The sequence below is a fragment of the Mirounga leonina genome, unplaced genomic scaffold (genome assembly GCF_011800145.1).
Source record: "Mirounga leonina isolate KUSES-001 unplaced genomic scaffold, KU_Mleo_1.0 Mir_413, whole genome shotgun sequence".
Taxonomy (NCBI): Eukaryota; Metazoa; Chordata; class Mammalia; order Carnivora; family Phocidae; genus Mirounga; species Mirounga leonina.
In genome coordinates this window covers 3029360-3053299 of record NW_023270734.1, presented here as the reverse complement: position 1 = coordinate 3053299, position 23940 = coordinate 3029360, and the positions used below count along the sequence as shown (strand labels likewise).

Genomic DNA, 23940 nt, shown 5'->3' with positions numbered 1-23940 from the left:
GTGCCATAAAGGAAATAGTGTTTTGAAATGGTAATGGCACATGGTAGGAGGTGGTCAGTGAAAAGCTGTTTTAGAGGGTAACTTGTGAATTGACACCTGCAGAATGAGCAGCCAGCCATGTAAGGAAAGAATTCTGTGGCGGAATTGGTGGAAAATACTAGACAGCCATTTCCTTGAAAAAATTTTCTTTAGTCTTCGTGTCATCCTTAAAGATGCGTACTTTTGTCCCCCTTAAAGATGTACACTTTATTTATTTTTAAAGATTTTATTTATTTATTTGACAGAGACACAGCGAGAGAGGAAACATAAGCAGGGGGAGTGGGAGAGGGAGAAGCAGACTCCCCGCCGAGCAGGGAGCTGTTGCGGGGTAAAGATACACACTTTAAAGTCTCCTTTTTTCATGATGCACCCAGTACTGTTCAGAAGCATCGAAAAAACCCAAAATACTCAAAAGCAAACAATCAGTTCTTAATTGTTTATTTAGAGAGTTTTTTGTCCAAAAGATAAAATCTTTTTTTTCCTTAGCTTGGCTTCCAAGCCCGTTTAGTAGTCTTTGGCTTATGTTTAGCTTTACACCCCTTTTATCTCATCTATAGGAACTTTGTGTTCCTGTCAGACTTATTTTACTCCTTGCCCTCTGAACCCTTATCACTCTGTGCCTTCCTATTCTTAAACCATTTCTCCTGTCGTTTTTCTTGATTGAAGTTTATTCTTCACTTCATTGTACCCAGTTAAATCTCTTTTCTTTAGATGATCTTTGTAATTTCCTTTATTATCTTAATATAACTGAGAATTGTAAGTGTGTGAAACATATGAGAGCATAGCACATACTTGAAGATGCCTTTGTCTTCATTTTTCACCCGTTTTTAGTTTGAGGGGTACCATGAGGCTTCCAAAGTTGAAATTGTCTTGCTCAGTTGATTACAGTCCAGAGGTAAAATTACTTGGAGAGACATATAGGCATGACAGGACCTGCCTTTCTTTCTCCTTATTTGCTGTACGGCTCTCTAAAGGCATCAGCTTGGGAAAGGGTGTAATACTCAGTTTGCAACTTCATCATTGCCTATCCACCCTTTCAGAATCTTATTATAATTTGATACATTTTCTTAAAACTGTTATTTTTTTCATGTTAACTTTTTCTTTCAAAGGAGTGCTTTCCTTACTTTGACTAGCCCCAAAGTTAATACAAAAACAAGGAAACAGAATAATGTGAGATGTAATCTAATTACACTGCATAAAAATAGCTGTTAAGGAGAGATGTGTATTATGGTAGGGCACTTGTTATAGATTGGAAGATCAGGAAGGGCATTTCTAAGGATGTGGCATTTAAGCTGAGACCAAAGGATGACCAAGAAATAAGCAGAGGAAGAATGGGAGATAGAGGTGAAGATAAAGGATGTGTGAAGGATCTAGGATAGGAAAGAACTGGGCATGTATTCAAAGAACTGAAAGTGGCCAGGATAGCTAAGGTGTAGTGAGCAAGGTGTGGTGGGTGCTGCAGAATGAGGCTGGGAGGGTAAGTAGGACCATGAAGTTGAATGTCTTCCCTCTGTACCCACTAAAATTCAAGACACACGTTGTGCTCAGAGATGCAGGCTTGAAAGATTACTTTGCTCTGTGAAGACTCTTTTGAAACAAAGACAAGAATGAAAGTGGGAGAGCATTGAGAATATTATGGTGAACCCAGTGAATTTCAACTGGAGTCAGTAAGAATGAGGAGATCCTTAATCCAAGATTAATTCTCCATAGCCCTATAATGCCAACTATTTGTTCTTTGTGGTACTGAATCAAATGCTTGAGATCACTAAGAGTCAAGAGTCCCGTGTTGATAATTTTTCTAAACAAATGGAAGTAATTCTACACACTGTCCAACCAGTATCTTATTTGACAGTGAAGATAACCATAGAAGTTAGGTGACCTCCTCACTTTTATTTAGTAAGGCAGAGGTAAAATCTGGACTGAAGCCCAAATCCACCTGACTGAGTGCTCTTTTCATTAACTGAATGGTTCTCATTTCACATATCTATTTTTAAAAATAGAGGTATAATTCACATACCACACAATTACCACCACCACCACCCCACCGAAAGCCTGTTAGTAGTCACTCCCCATTTCTTCTTCCTGCCTGGTCCCCAACCATTGATCTGCTTTCTATCTTGATAGAGTTTGCTGTTTTGGATATTTCATATAAATGGATTACATATGTTCTTTGTGACTGATCTCTTTGACTTAATATAGTGTTTTTTGTGGTTCATATATTTTGTATCATGTATCAGTACTTAATTCTCTTTCTTTTTTCCAGGTTAAAGTACATTTAAAATTTTCTATAAGAGAATATCATACATAACTTTTTCTAGACTTAGATGGCCGTGTGACATTTTTTTGTTCAAAGCATCTCATAGGATTAGAGTTTTGAGAAATGATGAATTAGGGATCTCTGTCTAAGCTATACAAGTCAAAGTCACACGTAAGCTATGATAGATAATTTTTTTTGGTAACAGTTTTGTTGATGTGTAATTCACCTCCTACAGTTCACCAATTTGAAGTGTGCAATTCAGTGGTTTTTTAATGTATTCCCAGTTGTGCAACCATCACCACAATTAATTTTAGAACAATTTCATCACCCAAAAAGAAACCCTATGGCTATCACTTCGCCCCCAGACTTAGAAAAACTCCTGTCTATAGATTTATGTACTGTGGTTGTTTCATATAAGTGGAATCCTACAATATGTAGTCTTTTGTGACTGAGTTATAGGACTTAGCATAACATTTTCAGGATTCATCCATGTTATATCTTGTGGCAGTATTTGTTCATTTTTATTTTTGAATAGTCCATATTTATTTGTTAACCAGTTAGACATTTGGTTTGTTTCCAACTTCTGGCTGTTAAGAATAATGTGCTATGAACATGTGTGGACACATGTTGGATATATACCTAGAATTACTGGGTCATATGATAAATCTGTGTTTAACCTTTTAAGGAAATGCCATACTATTTCCCAAAGCAGCTGAGTATTTTATATTCGCAACAGCAGCGTGTATGAGGGTTTCAGTTTCTCTGCATCCTCCGCAACGCTTGTCTTTTTGACTATAGCTATCCTAATGGATGTGAGTGGTTTCTCATTGCAGCTTTGATTGGCATTTCCCTAATGACTAACGTTGATGAGCATCATTGCATGTGCTTTTTGGTCATTTGTCATTTGGTCATTTGTATGTCTTCTTTGAAGAGATGTTTGTTATATTTCAGTCATTTTAAAAGTGTATTATTCTTTATTGAGTTGTAAGCGTTCCTACTAGAACTAGATAAAAGTCTTTTGCATAGGATTTGCAAATATGTTTTCCTATTCCGTGGATTGACTTCTCACTTTCTTGATGGTATCCTTTGAAGCACAAAAGCTTTAAATTTTGACAAAGTCTTAATTTATATTTTTTCTTTTTTCACTTGAAATTTGGTGATGAAATAAGCCTATGTTTTCTTTATAAGAGTTTTAGTTTCAGCTCTTACATTTGGGTGTGATTCATTTTATAGTAGTTTTTGTGTATAGTGTGAGGAAAGGTCCAACTCAACTTTATTCTTTTGCATGCGCATCATCCCTTAAAAGTATTTTGTAGGGGCGCCTGGGTGGCTCAGTTGTTAAGCGTCTGCCTTCGGCTCGGGTCATGATCTCAGGGTCCTGAGATCGAGCCCCGCATCGGGCTCCCTGCTCGGCAGGAGGCCTGCTTCTCCCTCTCCACTCGCCCTGCTTGTGTTCCCTCTCTCGCTGTGTCTCTCTCTGTCAAATAAATAAAAATCTTTTTTAAAAAAAAAAAAAGTATTTTGTAAAATTCCATTTCTAGGCTTTAGATGAACAAATAATATATGTTACCTACACGTGGAAGAGTAGGAAAGATGTGAGTAGTTCCTTTGGATGTAAATATGTAACACATACTTTGCACAAAGTAGTTTGTATCACTGCAAAAAGATACGTAGCATATTCATTTGGGGTAAATGTAAAGGATAGCAGTATTGTTATTTTTTAGTTTTTTAAAGATTTATTTGAGAGAAGGTGTGCTTATGTGAGCTGGGGGGAGGGGTTTGGGGGGCAGAGGGGGAGAATCTCAAGCACACACCTTGCTGAGCACTGAGCCAGACGTGGGGCTTGAGATATGACCTGAGCTGAAATCACAGTCAGACACAACCAAATGAGCCATCCAGGCGCCCCAGCAGTACTGTTTTTAAAACAAACTTTATTAATGAAATTCAGTGAAAGCTGCATCTTTCCTTTATCTCTCCTAGTTTAATAGTTTTTGGTCCTTAAGGGAATATCCTTGGTATTATTTGTTCATGATAGATAGAAGTGCAGGTGTATATAGCATAATTGTTGATGATGAAATTTTTCCAAGTAGTGAACATCTTGGTAAAAGTTTGAAACAAAACTAAGTACTCTGCAGTACAATTTGCACAGCAGTTAATGTTCCCTAGAAAATGTAGCATATTGTGTTAAGCAGGTTCTGGGCTCAGCTAATTAGAAGCTGATTTTTTAGATGGGATAGGTCTTTGAGAAATGTCCTCTGCATTATAGGCATCTCTGGCCCCCTTCCACTAATTGTCAATGGATACCTTCATCTAGAGTAGTGCTGTCCAGTGATCCAATTTTAAATTTTCTACTAGCTAACATCTGGAGTTAATTTTAGTTTTAATAATACTTAATATATTGAAAATAGTTCATCATGTAATCAATATAAAAATATTAATGTGCTATTTTACATTCTTTTTGTATTCAATCTTTGAATCTAGTGTGTGTTTTACACATGCAGCAAATTTCAATTTAGAGTGGGCTATCACTTGGATAACACTGATGTAGAGGGAGTAACTCAACTATAGGGCACTGTCAAATGCAAGCCTGTGGTTGACATATCTGAATCATTTCTACCCTTACCAGGAGACATAGTCTGGTTAGCTACATTTTGCTTTTCCACCACCATTTAGCTCATAAACAATTAGTAAATTGGAGAATGACATTAATAAACTGAAGCTGTATTGCTTCATATGTGAAATTTTTTTTCCTAGGCAAGGAGAATCAGAATAGCAGGAGTTAGGGTTATAACCTTCCAATAGAAAGGAAAAAGCTACTGCACAGGCAAGACAAGACCCCTAAAGAAAATTCAAGTCTGCTCCCCCAGCCTTGCATGGCTCTATGTCTGTGGCAAGTTGCACTTTCTTCTCTGTCCATTTTAACTGTAGCCTCAATGCTCAGAACTTCACTTCTATGTTCTCAGCCCCAGCAAGCCTCATTTCTACCCAAATGTGGGTTTTTTTGCATTTTTAATATCCCCTGAAACAATCTATAACCATGCTGAGCTGCTTGCCTTGTGCTGTTGGTTATAATAAAGTTGCGTAATTTTGAGTGGTTTGCTCCTACTCTATTTTTCCCATAAGACTTACTTTTAGTCTGATTTTGCAGAATTTAAGGTTTGTCAGGAAAACATTTATCATGTTATGGTAAAAATACTCACTGTAGATGTGGCTTTCTTTGTAAAATCTCCTTGTTTTTAACTCTTTGTGGTCTCTTGTTTTGGACTGATGAGAGGGAGACCAAAGACAGTGGAAGGAGTAGAGCATTTAAAATAAAGTGTGGCCCAGATACTGACCACATCAAAACCATGTTATTAAAAATTTACATCCTGGGGGGTCCCATCCCGTATACTGTGAATCAGAATCTCTGTGAGATTCAGCCTTGAAATCTACATTTTTTTTTTTAATAAACTGAAGTTTGAGATCCACTGTGGACCTTTATTCAGTCATACCTACTGTCAGCTTTTATTAGTTTGAATAGCATTTAGAGTGGTAGATGTCCTTGAAATCTTTCATTTAGTATTCTAGGTATGCCTTGCCCATTCTTTTCAGTGATTTGTAGATGGCATTAAGACTTAATTTCTAAGTCTGAGGATCTGGTAGTGAATTCTAGTGGTTGTTATGTTCTTTTTTTTTTTATTTTTTTATTTTTTAAAGATTTTATTTATTTATTTGAGACAGACAGAATGAGAGACAGAGAGCATGAGAGGGAGGAGGGTCAGAGGGAGAAGCAGACTCCCCGCCGAGCAGGGAGCCCGATGCGGGACTCGATCCCGGGACTCCAGGATCATGACCTGAGCCGAAGGCAGTCGCTTAACCAACTGAGCCACCCAGGCGCCCTGGTTGTTATGTTCTGAATAAGGACACAAATGCCATAATATTTATCCCTGAATAGAATGAAAACTGTTGTTTTACTTTTTGAAAAGCTGGTTGTGTTTCCCAGCTTTGTTTGCTCATATAGAAGTGTATATTCTTTTTGTTTTCCCTCTAATATCCAAGTTCCTTTTTCTAAATGGAAGTGCAGTGTTACTGCTTAATTTCTAGCTGAATCAGGTGCATTTTGCTACATTTTTTGACCCATTTCACAGAGTACTCTCCTAGGGCTCCATCTTTCTCAGTCTGGAGGTTCTAGCCTTCTCACCCTTTAAGATCTAGCTTCTGAAGTTACAGAGGATGCCAAATAGGGATTATTTTGCTTTTTAAATATTGAAGATTCTGTCAGGGAGGTCCATATATTGCATTACGTTAAATTAATTGCTTATTTTAGATTAATGTCTAATCCAGGCATCAGCAAAGCTTTTCTTAAAAGGCTGGATAATATTTTAGTCTCATGGGTCCCACAGTCACTGTCACAATTAAAAGAAAAAAGTAGGGCGCCTGGGTGGCTCATTCGGTTAGGCGACTGCCTTCGGCTCAGGTCATGATCCCAGGGTCCTGGGATCGAGTCCCACATCGGGCTCCCTGCTCAGTGGGGAGCCTGCTTCTCCCTCTCCCACTCCCTCTGCTTGTGTTCCCTGTCTCGCTGTGTCTCTCTCTGTCAAATAAATAAATAAAATCTTTAAAAAAAAAGAAAGAAAAAAGTAGCCATAGGTAATACTTACATGATTGGCTGTTGCTATGTTTTGATAAAACTTTATTAATGAAAACATGCATCCAGCAGATTGTAATTTGCTGATCCTTGGATTCTAGTCTGACATTAGCATCCAATCAAGTTAAAGCATCTCCGTTTTATATCTGCCTTTGGTTAAGCACTGGATGAGAGAACTTTGCCCAAGCATAAACATATAACCCCTTTATTCCACCTCCCCCGCCCCAAACCCAAGTAATTCTCAAAAGTATCCTTTCCTTAGAAATCTTTAAGACTTGCTTCGTTAGTCCTGTCATTTAAAGTCAGTTGTCTCCCACTTAATCCATAAATACTACTTTCTTCAAAGAGATTTTTTTTTTTTAAGTATGAGCCCTTATTTTGGTAATATGCAGAGAGCATAAAGGGCACCAGACCATATAAACAGCTTTTGCTCCCACTACTTTCTTGGGCCAGATAGCATCCATGAGACTCTCTCTTACAGCATATATGTTATCTTCCTTTGTGCACTTGAATAATCACTGATTTAGTATTAAAATTCTGAGTTCAAGTTTTATGCATGGCTCTACTCTTCTTTGGATATATTGGCATCCACAGATCAGTTGTTCTTTCTCTGAGTCTTAGACTCTACATCATACTGTTAATAAAAACAAAAAATAAAAAAACTTGTGTTTTTATCCTGAAACATACAAACTCATTTTAGGGTAGGAAATAAAAACTCATGTGAATTTTTGAGATAAAAAGGAGATTTCAAAGAAATTTTGTGTTGTAGCACTTTGTATATTAAGTATGGAAAATGTAGCTCTGGAAAATCCTAACCACCATCATCATTAATCTGGTGCTGGGTAGGGTATGTATAATCACTTTGCTTTTCAACTTGTTTGTGAACTTCAGTTTGGAAAGAACTACATGGAGGAATTAAAAGGTTCAAATGAGATACCTCCCAAGAATACTTTAGAAGATAATAGAAACTGTAGCTTTTATTAAGGAGAGTTAGCTATAACTTAGTATGATCATGTTATTTAGGGGCTAATCTGCCCTGTGTTCAGTTCTCAAGCACATCCTTCTGGCTGGAATCTAAAGATTTATTGGCTACCATACCATACCATGCTTTCTTTAAAACCTCTTTTACTTAGTTTTGGATCCCATTTAAGAATGTCAGTTTATTCTTAGTCCCTTACTAAAATAATCTGTATCTTAATCTTGCTTCTCACTTCTTTTTTAAGTTTCAGTTGTTAGTTTTGTTAAGTGGTCTATAGATAAATCTATTTCACAGGATGTAGACTCTATAATCCCTATTCAAAAAGCTTCTGTCTCTGAAAATGTCTTCCCTCTTAACAGCTGATTGAGTTTTCTCTTGTCTCTAAAGTCTTAGGCTAGGGTGCCTCAGTACTTACATTTTTTTCAGTATGTTATGCCCTCTGAAAAAACATATCCTAGGCCTAAAAGCTATCTGATACCATCTGTCAGACTGATGGAATATTCACTGTTTCTTCAGGGGTAAGAGCTTAACTAATTGGGTGCTTGTCACTTTTTGAATTTTCATTGATAGTAAGAATAACACTAGAGTAGAGTAGAGTAGATTCCTGGATCTTAACCTCATAAGAGATCAGTAGACCTCATTCCTAATATACCTTATGTTTATAGAGTACTTCACTTCTCGTGTCTTTTAACAAATCTTCAATGTGGCACTTTTATTTCATAGTCTAAGTGTAGGTTATCTTGCTTAAGAATATATGCAAATAAATGTCAGGGCATCTAACCCAGGCTTCTTAAAGGATTATTCTAGGATTCATTTCAGTCTATAGAATTGGCCTTTTCTTCATTATTGCCGACATATTTATGGAAATTTCAGTGGGAATCTCAACTCTCCTTGGGATGGATAAATATGACATTCTTTGTTTATATTACTCAGTTTCTTATCTGTATTGTCCTGTAAACTGATTTTTTTTTAAATGAGTTACATCTGAAAAGTGCAAATTTTGGCATAGGTTTAAGATTTTCTTAAAAACTTGGGAGTATTAATTTTTCTTTGTAAATGAGTTTGTTGGGGTTTGGTGATTCTCTAAGAGGGTCACAGGACCCAGTGTATAGTCATTATCATGGCTATATGGCTTATTACTGTGAAAAGATACAAAGCGGAGTCAGCTAAGGGAAAAGGTATGCAGATCAAAGCCTGGAGGAAACCAGATGCAGGCTTCCAAGAGTCTTCTCCCAGTAGAGTCACAGAAGACATACTTCATTCCTTCAGCAATGAATTGTGATCATATTTGTGAAATGTTGACCATATCAAGGAGGCTTATTAGAGATTTAGTTCCCAAAATTTTTATTGGATTTAGTTTGTTACATAGGCACCTCTACCTAGCATGTACCAAAAATCTGGATTCCCAATAGGAAAGCATATATTAAGCATAAACCATATTGTATGCACAAACATCTTAGGCACAGTGAGCAACTGTTAGCTCTTAAGGGAACGCTCCAGAAATCTAGGTTCCCACATGTCAGCCAAGGGCCAACTGTGTAAGCGGGCCTTTCTAAGGATAGAGGTCTTAGGCCAGCTGTGTTAACTTTTCTGCCCACTGAGTTTATCTTGACTCATTTCTTTTTGATTGCGTTTATTCTTACAATGTTTACTGAAGAATATTTTGCCTGCTGTATTAAAGTTCAGGGTGTTTTATATAAACACATGCCATACAGCAAGATAAAATTAAAAACAAGTAGATGAAGAAGTCATCAAGCAGTAGCCTGGTTGAGAAATTTCCTCTGTTATACCACCTACATGGTGCCACGTTCTTCAGTAACCCTCTGTTGTCTTTGGTCACATCACTAGTGTTTTTGGGTCTTTGAATCTGCTTCTAGCTTCCCTTATAAACTGGCCCTTAATCCAAGGTTAGGTATTGGCCATTGCCTTTTCTCTTGCCATAGTCTTAACTTCATTCCAAGCTCGTAGTGCTTTTTGATACTATGCAAGGCAAAGTCCCCTGCCTTTCAGTTTTAATGGAGGAGACTTCCAGATCACTTATGAATTCCTAGTGCTCCGTAGGTCTGCTGACGTTTCCACTTGGATGTCTGAAACTTTATAGTCATCTTCTGTCTGTCCCAGTTCACATTTCTTATCTACTTAGTTTCCCTTGCTGATTGAAATAGTTAATTCTTAATGATTTCTACTTGAAACAACTCTGGTTCTAACTGGTGACTAATTGCTAGACCACTCAACCATATATATTACTCATACCACTTTCTGTTCATTATAGTGTAGCCTTCATACCATTGCCAGTGTAGTTTGTTTTAAGTTGAATTATGGTACGTTGTTGCTGGGAAAAAAAGTAATGAAATTGAAATACAATTAGAAATTGTAATAGCAATTAGACTTTTATGGTGAACCTTTTTGTATCTTTAATCAGTGTTTTTGCAAGTCTGTGTTTTTATACCTTGGCTTTTGTTAAGACAGTAAATACTATCATCCCTGATGGTCTTTGAGATGTGTGGATTATTTATAGAACTCATGAATTACTTTTAAGCAATTCTTAGAGTTGGTCCTGTTATTACGAGACTTGATATCATCATCATCTTGAAAGAGAGTACCTTCCCTAAGGTTTAACCTTCTTAATATTGTTTTAGTTGAAAAATTGGCAAAACTATTAAAAATGAAGTTGCAGAGGCTATTTAAGAAATTGAAAAATAATTGCAAAAACATACTGGGTATTTATAACTTTTAGTTCTATATCACTGAATTTTTGTGCCTTTTTTCTTTATGTTGTATTTCTGTCTTTCCCTAATAAACCTCTTTTAAAAAAAAAGGGGGCGCCTGGGTGGCTCAGTCAGTTAAGCGTCTGCCTTTGGCTCAGGTGTTGATCCCAGGGTCTTGGTATCGAGTCCTGCATCTGGCTCCTTGCTCTGCGGGGAGCCTGCTTCTCCCTCTTCTCCCCACTTGTGCTCTCTATCTCTCTCTCTCAAATAAATAAATAAAATCTAAAAAAAAATTTTAGAAAGTTGCTAGAAATGATATTAATGAGGTTTTGCTCATCTAAATATACATAACATTTTTCCATAGGCTATCAGCCATGTAAGCTATATGCTCTTTAAGCCACATCTTTAGTAGGCTTACAAATACTTTATGTGTAAGAAGTATGAATATGTACATATTCTAGATGCTTATGTAAAATGATGATTTTAGGGATATACAATGATCTATAGTATGATAGAAACCAGTTGAAATTAAACATGAAATACAACTTATAATTCACTTTGGTCTTTATTCTTTTAAGGGACCAGTTACTCTCCACAAGAAAATTCACACAACCACAGTGCTCTTCATAGTTCAAATTCACATTCTTCTAATCCAAGCAATAATCCAAGCAAAACTTCAGATACAGTAAGTATATAAACATGCCCAATTTTGGTTTGGGGGGTTCGTGTGTGTGTGTGTGTGTGTGTGTGTGTTTATTACCCCCCCTCAAAAACCCCCAAAAACTCCTCCACCAAGTCTTGTTAAATCAAAAGTTGACCTTTTTTACATGTATTTGAAGTAATGAGCCAACCTTCTTAGTAGAACTGAGAATAGTCAGGAAATACAATTTGGTATTATTTCATCACTTTTCCTATACAGAGCAAAATTTTACCATTGCAATGTCTGAGATACAAAGAACTATAGATGATGAAACTTCTGTAGTTACTTAAAGTGGTTTACCTTGAGCTTTTTCTTACTCTGTAATATATACACTTCTTAAAACATATATTCAGACATCTGCTGTGTATTACACACCCTACTAAACACTCATGATGTAAAGATTCTTGTCCTCAAGGCAATAAAAGTCAGGAATTTAGGTATTTCTAAACTGAAGTAACTCAGCTTGGATTTTTTTTAAGTCAGGGTTCAGATGGAAGTTTTAATACATTCATTCAACAAAAGTTTCATAAGTTTTCAGTTTGCCAAGCATATGCTAGGTAGTAGATACATAGTACTAAGACAATGTGGCCCATCTTAAAGGAACTTTTGGACTTGGGGTGAAGACTGCAGAATAAACAGTTAATAAAACAGTGCATGTTAAAGTTGCTTTGGGAACATTCAAAAGGGGAACTCCAAGCTTGGATGAGAGGAAAGTATTAAAGTACAAGTAACACTCCCCAGTGGATTGAATATAACAGCTAGTTGAAGAGGTCTGGAATTTGTGTGGTATGCAAAGGGAATAGCATCTATAAAGACATAGAAGTGTGAAATAACATAGTATATTTGGAGAACTGCAAGGATTTTGAAAGTGTGAAAGAATGGCAAGAGCTCAGGTTACACAGATAAGTGGGAGCTAGATCACAAAAATTGTGTATCTTACGAAGGAATATGAATTTTATATAAAGGGAGTGCAGAACTATTGAAGGGTATAATTGGTGAAGGAACCTCATAGTTGGAATTTAAAAAATTCATGCGGTAGTAGTGTAGAAAATACAAGGAGGAAAGAACAGCTAGAAGGCTATAGAAGTGTAGGTTGAATCCAACACATTTTGCCTTGGATATTTGGGTGATGATATACCTTAATCAACATTGAAAGGTTCTTGGGATTGATTATTTCTTAGCCCTTATTGAAGCCGTGTGGATAGTACATTTCCAAAGAAAATCAAGACATAAATGATAGCATTTTCATAAAAATGAATTTAGAATAGCTTTAAATATTGTATCAGTCAGGGTCTAGGTAGGAAAACAAAACATGCTAGTTATTTTAGCTCAGAAAATTGGATAGCACAGAGAATTTTACGTACAGGATTGGCTAAGCAGATACTGCATGTTATTGAGGACTGAAAAAAACAAAAAGGAACACCAAGGTAATACACATAGAGTATATAGTATTCACCCTTAGGGCTGGAGTACAGTAAGAAGAGGTTGTGGTTATTAGAACCTAATAGCTTAGAGGAGGAGCTCTAAAGAACTGGTGATAGTGCCTGTGAGTGGTATGATGAAGCTAGTTCTGGTTTGGGGCATATGGCAGAGAGCTGGAAATTGGAGACAGCTGTGGCTGTTAGGCTTCTCGTGCCTTTCAGTTTTAACTTCGGTGCCTACTGTTGGCAGAATCTTAACAGGTAGCCTGCTGACTAAACAATGTAATTTGCCCTAGCATCACAGAACAGTATAGAAGGGGGTGGTGGTGGTGTTGAGGCTGAGACAACAGCTTGGTAAACCTTAACAGGTGTTACCATCAAACTACTTGTGATGAGTTATTTCCAATAACGTGTATTGTCAGGATTTTAGAATGAATCTTTTTGTGGTAGGTGGCCCCATTAATTTACAAAGTAACAAATAATAAAGTTCCATTTATCACTGACAATTCCAATTTGGTATTTGTCTGCTGATAGCTACAGTGGCAGGCCACGTGGACATTGTTTTGGCTTTAAAAAAAATCTTAATTCAGGGCAAACTAAGTCTGGTTGTTTTGATTCCTAAGATGTGGATTAAACGTGAAATCAGAAAGAAATAATGGGCAGATAAGCTTGATCGACCCAAATCATAAATGGGGTCAGAGGATTTCATTTTGTGGGTGGAAGCTGAAGACTGTTACCTGAATGGATTAAGTGTTACATGTTTTAAGAATCAGGATTTCCCTTTCTGTAAATTTCAACTATAGGTATATAATTAATCTCCAAGTAGTCTTTTTTATTATAATATGCCCAGTGGGCATGACACATATATTATTTATAAACTACAAATTTAATCTTACCTGAGAAGTTAGCTTTTGAACCTTTCTGCAGGTTACTTATAAACTTACTTTTTGTCTGTAAATCACTTCTAATGGAACTTTTTGAGTAGTAAGTAAAACAAAATTTAAAAAGTAGTTCTTTTTTTTCTCTGAAGTTTTCAGGCTTTAAATCTGTCTTTGAAAATCAGTAACAATATTATCTAGTTATCTACACAGACATTGGTTGTATGGGTGATTTATATTTATCAACTGTTGATAGTCGAGTTGAAGTTGCCTTATTTTTTCAGTATTAGATTAAGATATTCACATGTAGTTCCCTGAGTTCTGTGATGAACACTATTGTGGTTTAACACAGAGCCTAGCCCATGATAACTATTTAGGAAAAGCTTTTTGAATGCCTCCTCCTTCCTAATCTAAATCATAATAGGAGCTTACAGACCTCATGTAGCTTGTTTTAGATTAGTTATGCTTATTTGTGATTTTTAAGAGGCCTCTGAATTGCTTCATTTAGAAAAAAAAGTATTCCCATTTAAACACATAATTGATATCTTTTACGTATCCACCAATCTTGATTTGCTGGGAAATACTTTACATTCAGTCACAGGTGACTTTGCATTTATATTCCAGCTCCACTTGTTATCATGTAAATTATCTTCTGCATTTTTTGGAGCTTTTCAGCTTGAGGCTCTCAAGTTTATTTTCTATAACCAGTCTGCCTGAAGATACTCTACCTAATTTTAAAAAATTAGAAATTTATCAGAGAACTCTTAGGACTCCATGAAATTCTTTATTATAGTAAATGCCGTCTTTGATGTTGATGTTACTCAGTGAATGGCTCCTTACTAAAAATTCGTAAGTTAATTCCAGAATTAACCATTTCTTTTCCATCGTTTCATTTGGGGAAGAAGTAGTAGGATTCTGTATTTTAAGAGAGAGAGCAGAAAGGGTTATGCTTTTTAAGAAAAGCACACTTGGGCGCCTGGGTGGCTCAGTTGGTTAAGCGACTGCCTTCGGCTCAGGTCATGATCCTGGAGTCCCGGGATCGAGTCCCGCATCGGGCTCCCTGCTCGGCAGGGAGTCTGCTTCTCCCTCTGACCCTCCCAGCCCTCCCCCCTCTCATGTGCTCTCTCTCTCAGTCTCTCTCTCTCAAATAAATAAAATCTTTAAAAAAAAAAAAAAAGAAAAAGAAAAGCACACTTAAAAGACATTTTGAATTGAGGGAAAGCAGATGGGTGCCTCCATAACTGTTTAGTACTGTTCTTTCAGAGCAGTCATTTTCATACTTTTTGATCTCAAGACCTCTGTCTACATTCATGAAAATTGATAGCTTTTGTTTATTTTTTTTATCAATATTTACCATATTTAAAAATTAAAACTTCGTAAATATGAGGGCCGCATAGGTGGCTCAGTTGGTTAAGTGTCTGCCTTCGGCTCAGGTTGGGATCCCAGGATCCTGGGTTGGAGCCCCACGTCGTGCTCACTGCTAAGTGGGAAGCCTGCTTCTCCCTCTGCCCCTCCCCCTTGCTTGTGTGTGTGTGGGTGCTCGTGCTCTCACTGTCTCGCTTACTCAGAATCTTTATTAAAAAAACCTGAAAGATAATTTTAAACTCAGTTGATTGTAAACCCTTTACACGTTAGCATATATAATGTTTTTATGAAAAATAACTATTTGTAAAACGAATAGTATCTCTTTAATGCCTGTCTTAATAGGAGATACCTAGAACTTCACATGTGCTCTGCATTCAGTCTTTCGTTATAACAAATCTCCTTCCACAGCATCTGGGGAAATTCCACTCTGTTCTTGTGATAGAATGAGGAAAAAAAAGAAAATCATTTTAGTATTATTATGAAAATAGTTTTGATCTTTTGAAATGATTTTTGGGGTCCTTCAAGGGTTCCTGGACAGCACTGGGAAAACTGCTGCCTTAGTGCTTGTGTTGGCAAGTACATCAAGCCTAATTCAGAATATTTGAAGTGTTTGCAGGCCTTTTTGGGGTTTAGTTCTTAGTTGTAGATATTCTTTTTTTTTTAATCAAATTTAATAACTTAAGATCTAATGTTTAATATGGTGATCATAGTTGATAACACTATATTGTGTAATTGAAACTGGCTGAGAGTGAAGACTTAAATGTTTTCACAAAATCTGTGAGGTGGTGGATGTGTGAATGAACCAGATAGGCCTAATCCTTTACAGTGTCAAATCATCACAGCATACACTAAGTATCTTCCAGTTTTGTCAGTTATACTCCAATAAAGTTGAAAATATATAATGAAGAAAAGCAGTAACACCTGTTGCACGTCAGCGTTTTAAAAATTCCTCATTACTAAAAGGGTTCCCCGCCCCCTTAACCTTTTTTTGAGTATGGAAGTGGGGTGAGAGAATAAGCTAAAGTTACTGCTGTGTTATTGTAATGCTGTACCCTGAAACACATTTTGTTAAGAAAGACATTAACTTGTACTAATCTAAGATTGGGTGGGCACAATCAGAGCAGTGTTAATAGACTCAGACTCTTCAAGGTTCTGGTCTGTGAACTTTTAACTGTCATGGAGGTTATGCCAGGATGTAAATTAACTGTCATTAAATAGTATACTGTTTACTTGAGCTGGATTTTTTTTTTTCTTAAAGTGAGACTCTTGACAAGGGAAAGAGTATGTCAATATATATTTTGATGCCTGCTCCTTCTTCAGACCAATTCACAAAACCATCACTTTGAAGAGCACTGGTGTATAGACCACTCTGCCATACTCTGATGTCCTCTGTCCACCTGCCTCAAATCTTAATCTACTTCTTCAGGTCAAACTAGTAATCAATCCCATATAACCACTTCCCAAGGAAACCAAATCTTCCAGATATCCATAGAAGTGTTCAGTTTGTATAATAATTTAGGTACGAGGAGTGATGAATGGTGAAAGAGAACTTTTTGAATTTGGCCTTCTGTGATTGGGTTTCTGCAGCTTGGTTGTGGTTGTAGCCTACTTCTGAAAGTGAGGGTTGAGAATTAACTTCCCCCCCTGGTATGAGAGTTTTGGAGGCACAGGGCTGATTGCCAATCGCTTCATTATTTTGAGGCATAATCCCAAGAGCATAAATGTGGCAGAATCTGCAGTATTTTTTCATGTACCTTCAAAATTATTGCAGCATTTTGAGAATTGGGTGTTGATTTGTTGGAAATAATGGGCATCCTGAAACCTAGGTTTTGATCCTTTCTTCTATCACCAGTTAGTTTTGTGACCTATAGACAACTTGTACGTTCCCTAGGCTTGTTTCCTAGTTGGTAAAATTAACGCTGAGTCAGCAGGGCATGAGAATTCGTTTCTTTCCTCAGGCTTTAAAATTGTGTCACTGTACACTGGTGAACCCAGAAGAAGTGTAGACTACCAAAGTATAACATCGTTTCAAGCTCCTTTGACAAAAGAGTCAAGAAATTCATCTCAAGTGTCCTTGGGATTCTACCAGATTTCCTGGGCCCAGTGCACTTAAACGTTACACTTTTTATATCAGTACCACGGAAATTGGGCCTCCTTTCAGATTTTTCTAATTTCTTTATAATTTTACAGTACTTATAAAATACCCTTTAAAGAGAATGTATCTGAGAGTTTTTGAAAGGCTGGTTTTTGTTACAGGGAAATGAGTGATGCTGCTGACCCATATATTATGTGAGACAAGGTTTGGCTAACACCACATCTCATGGATTTTGACAGTGAAACAGATCATAATTAGCTTTGTGTTTATGTTTTATTAAATGTGGTTTTTTTTTCACTAACAGTAAATACAGGCAGATTATTCTCTGTTAATAGTATATGTGAGTACTATTGTGCATAATGAGTTTAGAACTGATGTGCTGTCATATCATCAAATCAGTCAGTTGACTGTGGGTTTTTTAAACTGCCCCCCCCCATGTGACTGGATTTCAGCAAATAAAATTATAATAATGGGGAACTTTGGTAATGCTTTTCTAAAGTCAAGATGTTAATTTTGCATTTCTCATTTTGTGCCTAATAAACTGTCTATTAATCTCTTTAATTTCATATTTTGCACGATTTTCCATTGTTATTTTTTAAGGTGTTCATAGACTAAGGTGTCTTTTAAGATATATACACAGATAATTACATTCTAGATCTGGCTGCTTTTATTTCATGGTCTTTTCCCTTTTCCCTTATATATGCTTTGAAAACCATTGACGTTCTTGATGTTTCATATCAAGTGATTAAATAGTATTAAAATATTTTCTAATTTTTAAAAATGTATTTTTAAGCCTTATGATTCTGCAGATGACTGGTCTGAGCATATTAGCTCTTCTGGGAAAAAATACTACTACAATTGTCGAACAGAAGTTTCACAGTGGGAAAAACCAAAAGAGTGGCTTGAAAGGTATTTGCTCTTACTCATTGAAAAATATTTCTTACTCTTGATTTTACAGCTTTACATCTTTAGAACATTCTGAGTGTAGGTTTCTTAGAGTGAAACTCATCATTCCCTTCTTTAATTGTAGTTGGCCCGTTGTGTTTTCTGTAATTTCTCTTTAAAAAACAAAAAAGAAACTTAAAAAAAAAAAACAACTTGGACAGAGAAGCAGCTGTCCACAAGGACCTTGTATGTGAGGCGAACGTGATAACCACTACACTACGGAAACCCACGACACAAGGACCTTGTAAATCATCAGTATATTTAAGATTTTATATCAACCTATACTTAATGCATCCACTTATAATTTGTAATAGAAATCTTCATAATTCTTAAAGTACAATAATATGTTTCCTTCATATATGTAGAATTAATATTGGAGAGTTTGGCTGTAGCGTTAATGACATTATAAATAGTTGCTGTAATACTGCCATCATTGAGAAACATTACTGTTCTGTTAGCCTTATCTCATCTCCGACACCAGTTGATATTATGGCTGTGTTCAGTTCTTTTATTTTCCATACACCATTTTGTTGAGCATTTGGCCAGAAGTGTTACATGTAAACTCATTTTACTTGATGTAATTTTTATGGGCTTAATCTATGTTTTATTTTTAGAGAACAGAGACAAAAAGAAGCAAACAAGATGGCAGTTAATAGCTTCCCAAAAGATAGGGATTACAGAAGGGAGGTGATGCAAGCAACAGCCACTAGTGGGTTTGCCAGTGGGAGTAAGTATTAATTTTTTTCTTTGAAACAACATGATGTTTGATTCACTCCTGTAGTTCATATATTTATATCTGTATGCATAGCTGTTTACATATGTAAACTAAAATAGTAGAAACATAGGTTTCTTTTATGTTAGATACGTCTTCCTAACCTTCACCGTTTTGTTTCCTGAAAAGAAAAAGGGTGCACAAAGAATAGTGCACATATATATTCATCACTACTCATAATGGCTATAATGCAGTTGAATTGGTGGAAAACAAAATTTCATATTGTGGATTGACTTTTTTAAAACAGGAATTGTTTGGTTCCCCCCCCCCCCCCGAATTGTGTCCTATTAAACTGGACAGTGATATCCCTTCCAAAACTCATTGAGTCTTTCAATCTAATAATTGGATAATAGTCACACACGGATAGTGACATCAAAGTGTCTGCTGTGGTGTTTTATGTTTATCAGTGAGAAACTTTTTTTTTTTTTTTTAATTATCTATTTGAGAGAGAGACTGAGATAGAGCATGAGAGGGGGGAGGGTCAGAGGGAGAAGCAGACTCCCTGCCGAATAGGGAGCCCGATGTGGGACTCGATCCCAGGACTCCAGGATCATGACCTGAGCTGAAGGCAGTCGCTTAACCAACTGAGCCACCCAGGCACCCGAGTGAGAAACTTTTTTATCCTTATATCTGGAAACTGATTTTATCATGATCGTAGATCTAGATAACATCTCCATACTCTGGGCATACCTTAATGTTTTTTGAGGTCAGATTTTGTCTAAGTGGGACAATATGAGTAACATACATTTATTTCTTAATTCAAATTAAATTTGTATTTGGAGCTTTTACTAAAGGTATTCTATTCCCAGTGGCTTCCCTTGCCTAGAATAGAATTTAAATGCCACTGTAGAATTCTTAGGCTCTTTATCACAGTTTGAAATTTTCAGAAAAAATTTTAAAAGATGTGTTCAGGGAATTCTTGGACTTAAGCATATTTGAATCTTCCTCCTGTAACTTAAGTAGGGGATGTATTTGGTCTCAGCAGGGGATACTGATTTTTTGACAGGAGAAATTTTAAGATGAAACAGATAGTAAAGTAACATAGTTCTTCAGCACTGAATGTTTACGTTATGTTCCTTGGAACATTTAATTTTTTATATTAGTGAAATTGTACTTAATTCTTAGAAAACAATGATGTAAAGTACTGAAGTGAGGAAATTAAAACTATTATATTTTGAGACAGAAGACTTGGGTTCTAGTTCCATTTTACTTAATATCTGTAACTGTGACTTCTGGCAAGCAATTAGAAATGAGGTAAAGGTTTTCCTCTCCAGGTTTTAAAAAAAAAAAAAATAGCATCCAGCTTGTGGTCCTCCTGAACAAAACTGCAGAGGAATACTAGGGGGTATGGAGGAGGAGTGGCAAATGGGTATAAAAATAATCACTTTTTCTTAGATATTGGGCCAAGCCTCTCACTTAGTGGGTGAAGGTTCCCAGAGAGAAAAAACATAAGAGCCTAGTGTGTCTGCTTTATTCTCTCTAAAATACGCTATCATTCCTTCTCCCTTGGAGGTGTAGAGTAAATGAAGGAAGTAATTAAAGATCTGATGGAAATATTGTTGGAAGTGAAAGTAGTAATTTTTTGTCTTTTTAGTAAACCATCTTTAAGGAAATAAAATCAGAGTTGTGTTTTTATTTTTACTTATTTTTTTTTTTTAAAGATTTTATTTATTTATATGACAGATAGCAAGAGAGGGAACACAAGCCGGGGGGCTTCCTGCTGAGCAGGGAGCGGGGATGTGTGGCTTGATCCCAGGATCCTGGGATCATGACCAGAGCAGAAGGCAGACACTTAACAACTGAGCCACCCAGGCGCCCCTAGAGTTGTGTTTTTAAATTGTGTGCATCTTTTTCTTTAAAAAATGAAGGGGTTCCTTTTCTTTTCCCTCCATAATTTCAAAAGTGAGGCATGTTTGTTATTAAAATATAATAGGGAACGTTTTTTAATTCTATGAGCCAGGAACATTTGGGGACATATACTCTTTTTTTCTGTGTGAATATAAATTTGTATAAAAACTACACATGTATATGTTTTACATCAAAAATGGGATTATGTTACTGTTTCTAACCTTTTCTTTTCAGTAGTATTTCAAGGAAATGTTTCTGTGTCAGTTTAGAAATCAATATGTGTTAAATTGCATGGTTTTCCTTTTTTATTTTTTATTATTTTGATGTGCCCTCATTTATAAATAACCCTCTATCCATGGATACTTAGGTGATTTTTAGCCTTTTCCTATTGTCAGCAGTGCTGTGATTTCTATCTTTGCCCGCTTATTACTTCCTTAGCCAAATTCCTAGACGTGCAAATGATGAGTCAGTAGGTCGATGTGTGTGTTGAACTATAGTCATGTGTCTCACTTTTTCAGTTTTAAGTAATATTTGAGAAAAACCTTAGCTATATTTCCTTTTATTTTTCCTTAATTGGTCAACTGATTTAAATACTTAAGTGTGGTAGTAATGAAGTCATTAAGCCATTTAAGTGCTTAACTTTTTCTATCCAAAAAGTGTTGGCAGAGTTTTCCCATGTGTCCATTGATGTTCATGCTGGGTAAGACCTAAAGCTTTGTAGTTCGTAACTGCCAATAAAAGGGGGGAGGGGGGACTGAAGATTTTATATGTTAAAGAGATAAAGGTAGAAAATAGATTTATTTTTTGCACTGTAGCAAATCATGTTATCCGGAACTTGACATTGAAAACTTTATGGATAAAATTTTTAATTTGGTATTACTGCTACTAGATTATTTTCATTGTCTTTAATTTGTGCCTCATAGAATGATTGTTCTGTGCTTAGAGAAACCTTAATTTGGGGTACCTCAGCAGTAGCACTAATGACATTTTGGATTAGGTGATTCTTTGTTGTGGGATGACGTCCTGTGTGATAGGATGTAGAGTATCGTACCTGGCCTCTATATGTTAGAGGCCAGTAGCAGACCTCCTCTCTCCTAGTCGTGACAACCCAAAATGTCTCCATACATTTGCCAGATGTCTTTGTTGTGGGGGTGCGAGTAGAGTCATTGCATTAACTGTGTTTTGTCTAGAGTTGTGAATCCTAGAAAGCTGTTGCAGCTACAGCTTCCTTAGTTCCTGTAATGCTGCTGCCATTTTTCTCCCCCAAAGCTTACAAGTGTTTGAAGAAATACCAGCTTTAATTTTCATCTGAGTAGTACATTTGCTTGATATTCTTTGACTACTCATACAGAACTGAGAGGGATTTTTCTTGGTGTCCAGTTTTTGGTAGTCAGGTGACAGGATTGGTGGGAATTGGGCATGGTATTATTTCTGTTTTATCTGTCCCTAAAAGTTTCTATTGTAGCAGTATTCTTTTCAGGAAGAACTTGTAGAATAAAATTTCTTAAGTCTTTTGTGCATGCAAATTGATAGTTCACTGATGAGTTAATATACAACAGATGTTTGTATTCTACTGTGGTAGCTCAATCTATTTGTTCATTTTTTCTTTTAAGGTTAATATATGTGTAATTTATAACACTGAATTTCATTTTTAAGTCAAAAGACTTTTTTTATTGATACAACTGAAACTTTTTGGCAGTGTCCAGTACGTTTTGTTTAGTGTAACATGTAGGAGTTACGCACTGAAGGTTTGGAAACTGACTTGTAGTTTAAGCATACTTCCCTCTGTGCTGTCTTGGTCTCTGGGAGGAACCTTGATTTGGAAAAAACTAAAATACTCAACAGGGAGGGCATCCTTTGGTAATATTACTATATATGTGCTTTTGAATCTTAAGATGTTTCTCTACTTTGAAAGTTGTTTAATTTTTAGTTACTGATTAGACTATTACAATTTTGGATAGAGATTTTTTGATAAATATAAATTTTATTATGATTATTGAAATTTTCCTTATAATCTTTTTGGAAGCAGCAGTACTTCTGAGGTTTAAATATTTCTGTGACTTTAAATTGGAAGAGGATGTTTTTAGTATAACTGGTAATAGCAAGTAGATTTTTCTGACTATGCTGCCGGATGTAGGCCTTCTATTTTCAGATAGCATTATCTATAACTTGAGTTTATAACTAACTGGTATTGTTAGCATTATCAAAAATATGAACTGATTTACTTATTGAATGCACAGTTGATCATAAATTCAGCCACCCCAAAATGAGGTCATGTAAGCCCTAGGACAGACTACTTTAGAGACCACTAATGAGCTACTTTAGTATTCAGAAAAATCAGGCTAATAAAGCTAATATTCTTTTGCTCTTGAACCACTGTGGATAATTCAGTTATTAGAACCCATGGCCAATATTTTAAAAGAATGGACCATTTGCTTTTCATATTTTTAAAATACTTAAAAGTTTTCATTTGAGTAAAATGTTAGAACTCCGCATATATTGTTTTTTTTAATGTTTTGTTTGAACTCAAGTGGTGTGGTTCTAAAGAATCCCCCAAAACTAGTAGCCCACTTGAAATACGAGTATAGATTACTTAGAGTTGAGCTAAAAATCCTCTTTCAGTATTTGGATTTTTTTTTGTTTGTTTAAAGATTTTATGTATTTGAGAGAGCGCGCATGAGCAGGGGGAGGGGGAGAGGAAGAGGGAGAAGCAGACTCCCCACAGAGCAGGGAGCCCAACGTGGGGCTCGATCCCAGGACCCTGGGAACATGACCTGAGCTAAAACTGCAGACATTAACTGGGCTTGCAGTTCTGTAACAAGGTACAAGTATGTTGCTAACTTAGCTGATGTTAAAGACAGGATTCTAACGTAATCTTTTTTCTTCCCCCTTCCGTCATTCCTACATCTCTTTTTTCGAACTGTGAACTAAAGTGGAAGACAAGCATTCCAGTGATGCCAGTAGTTTGCTCCCACAGAATATTTTGTCTCAAACAAGCAGACACAATGACAGAGACTACAGACTGCCAAGAGCAGAGACTCACAGTAGTTCTACGCCAGTACAGCACCCCATCAAACCAGTGGTTCATCCAACTGCTACCCCAAGCACTCTTCCTTCTAGTCCATTTACGCTACAGTCTGATCACCAGCCAAAGAAATCATTTGATGCTAATGGAGCATCCACTTTATCAAAACTGCCTACACCCACATCTTCTGTCCCTGCACAGAAAACAGAAAGAAAAGGTATGCCATTATTACTAGATGCTGCACGTTGAACTATAGTTTCTGAGTTTTTGATTATATTACA

The 23940-nt window shown here is 36.3% G+C and overlaps 1 protein-coding gene across 9 annotated transcripts in view; it reads left to right on the top strand.

Moving 5' to 3' along the window:
• The window catches only part of WAC (WW domain containing adaptor with coiled-coil), an 87311-nt gene that overhangs the window by 37915 nt on the left and 25456 nt on the right, over window positions 1–23940 (top strand). For 7 of the 9 annotated variants that reach the window (XM_034987215.1, XM_034987210.1, XM_034987214.1 and 4 more), the window contains exons 4-7: window positions 11189–11295; window positions 17863–17978; window positions 18629–18741; window positions 23568–23876. In XM_034987215.1, the coding sequence (XP_034843106.1) occupies window positions 11189–11295; window positions 17863–17978; window positions 18629–18741; window positions 23568–23876 (645 nt within the window). The remainder of the gene's footprint in view (window positions 1–11188; window positions 11296–17862; window positions 17979–18628; window positions 18742–23567; window positions 23877–23940) is intronic. The other 2 variants (XM_034987217.1, XM_034987216.1) reach the window with 1 other exon arrangement.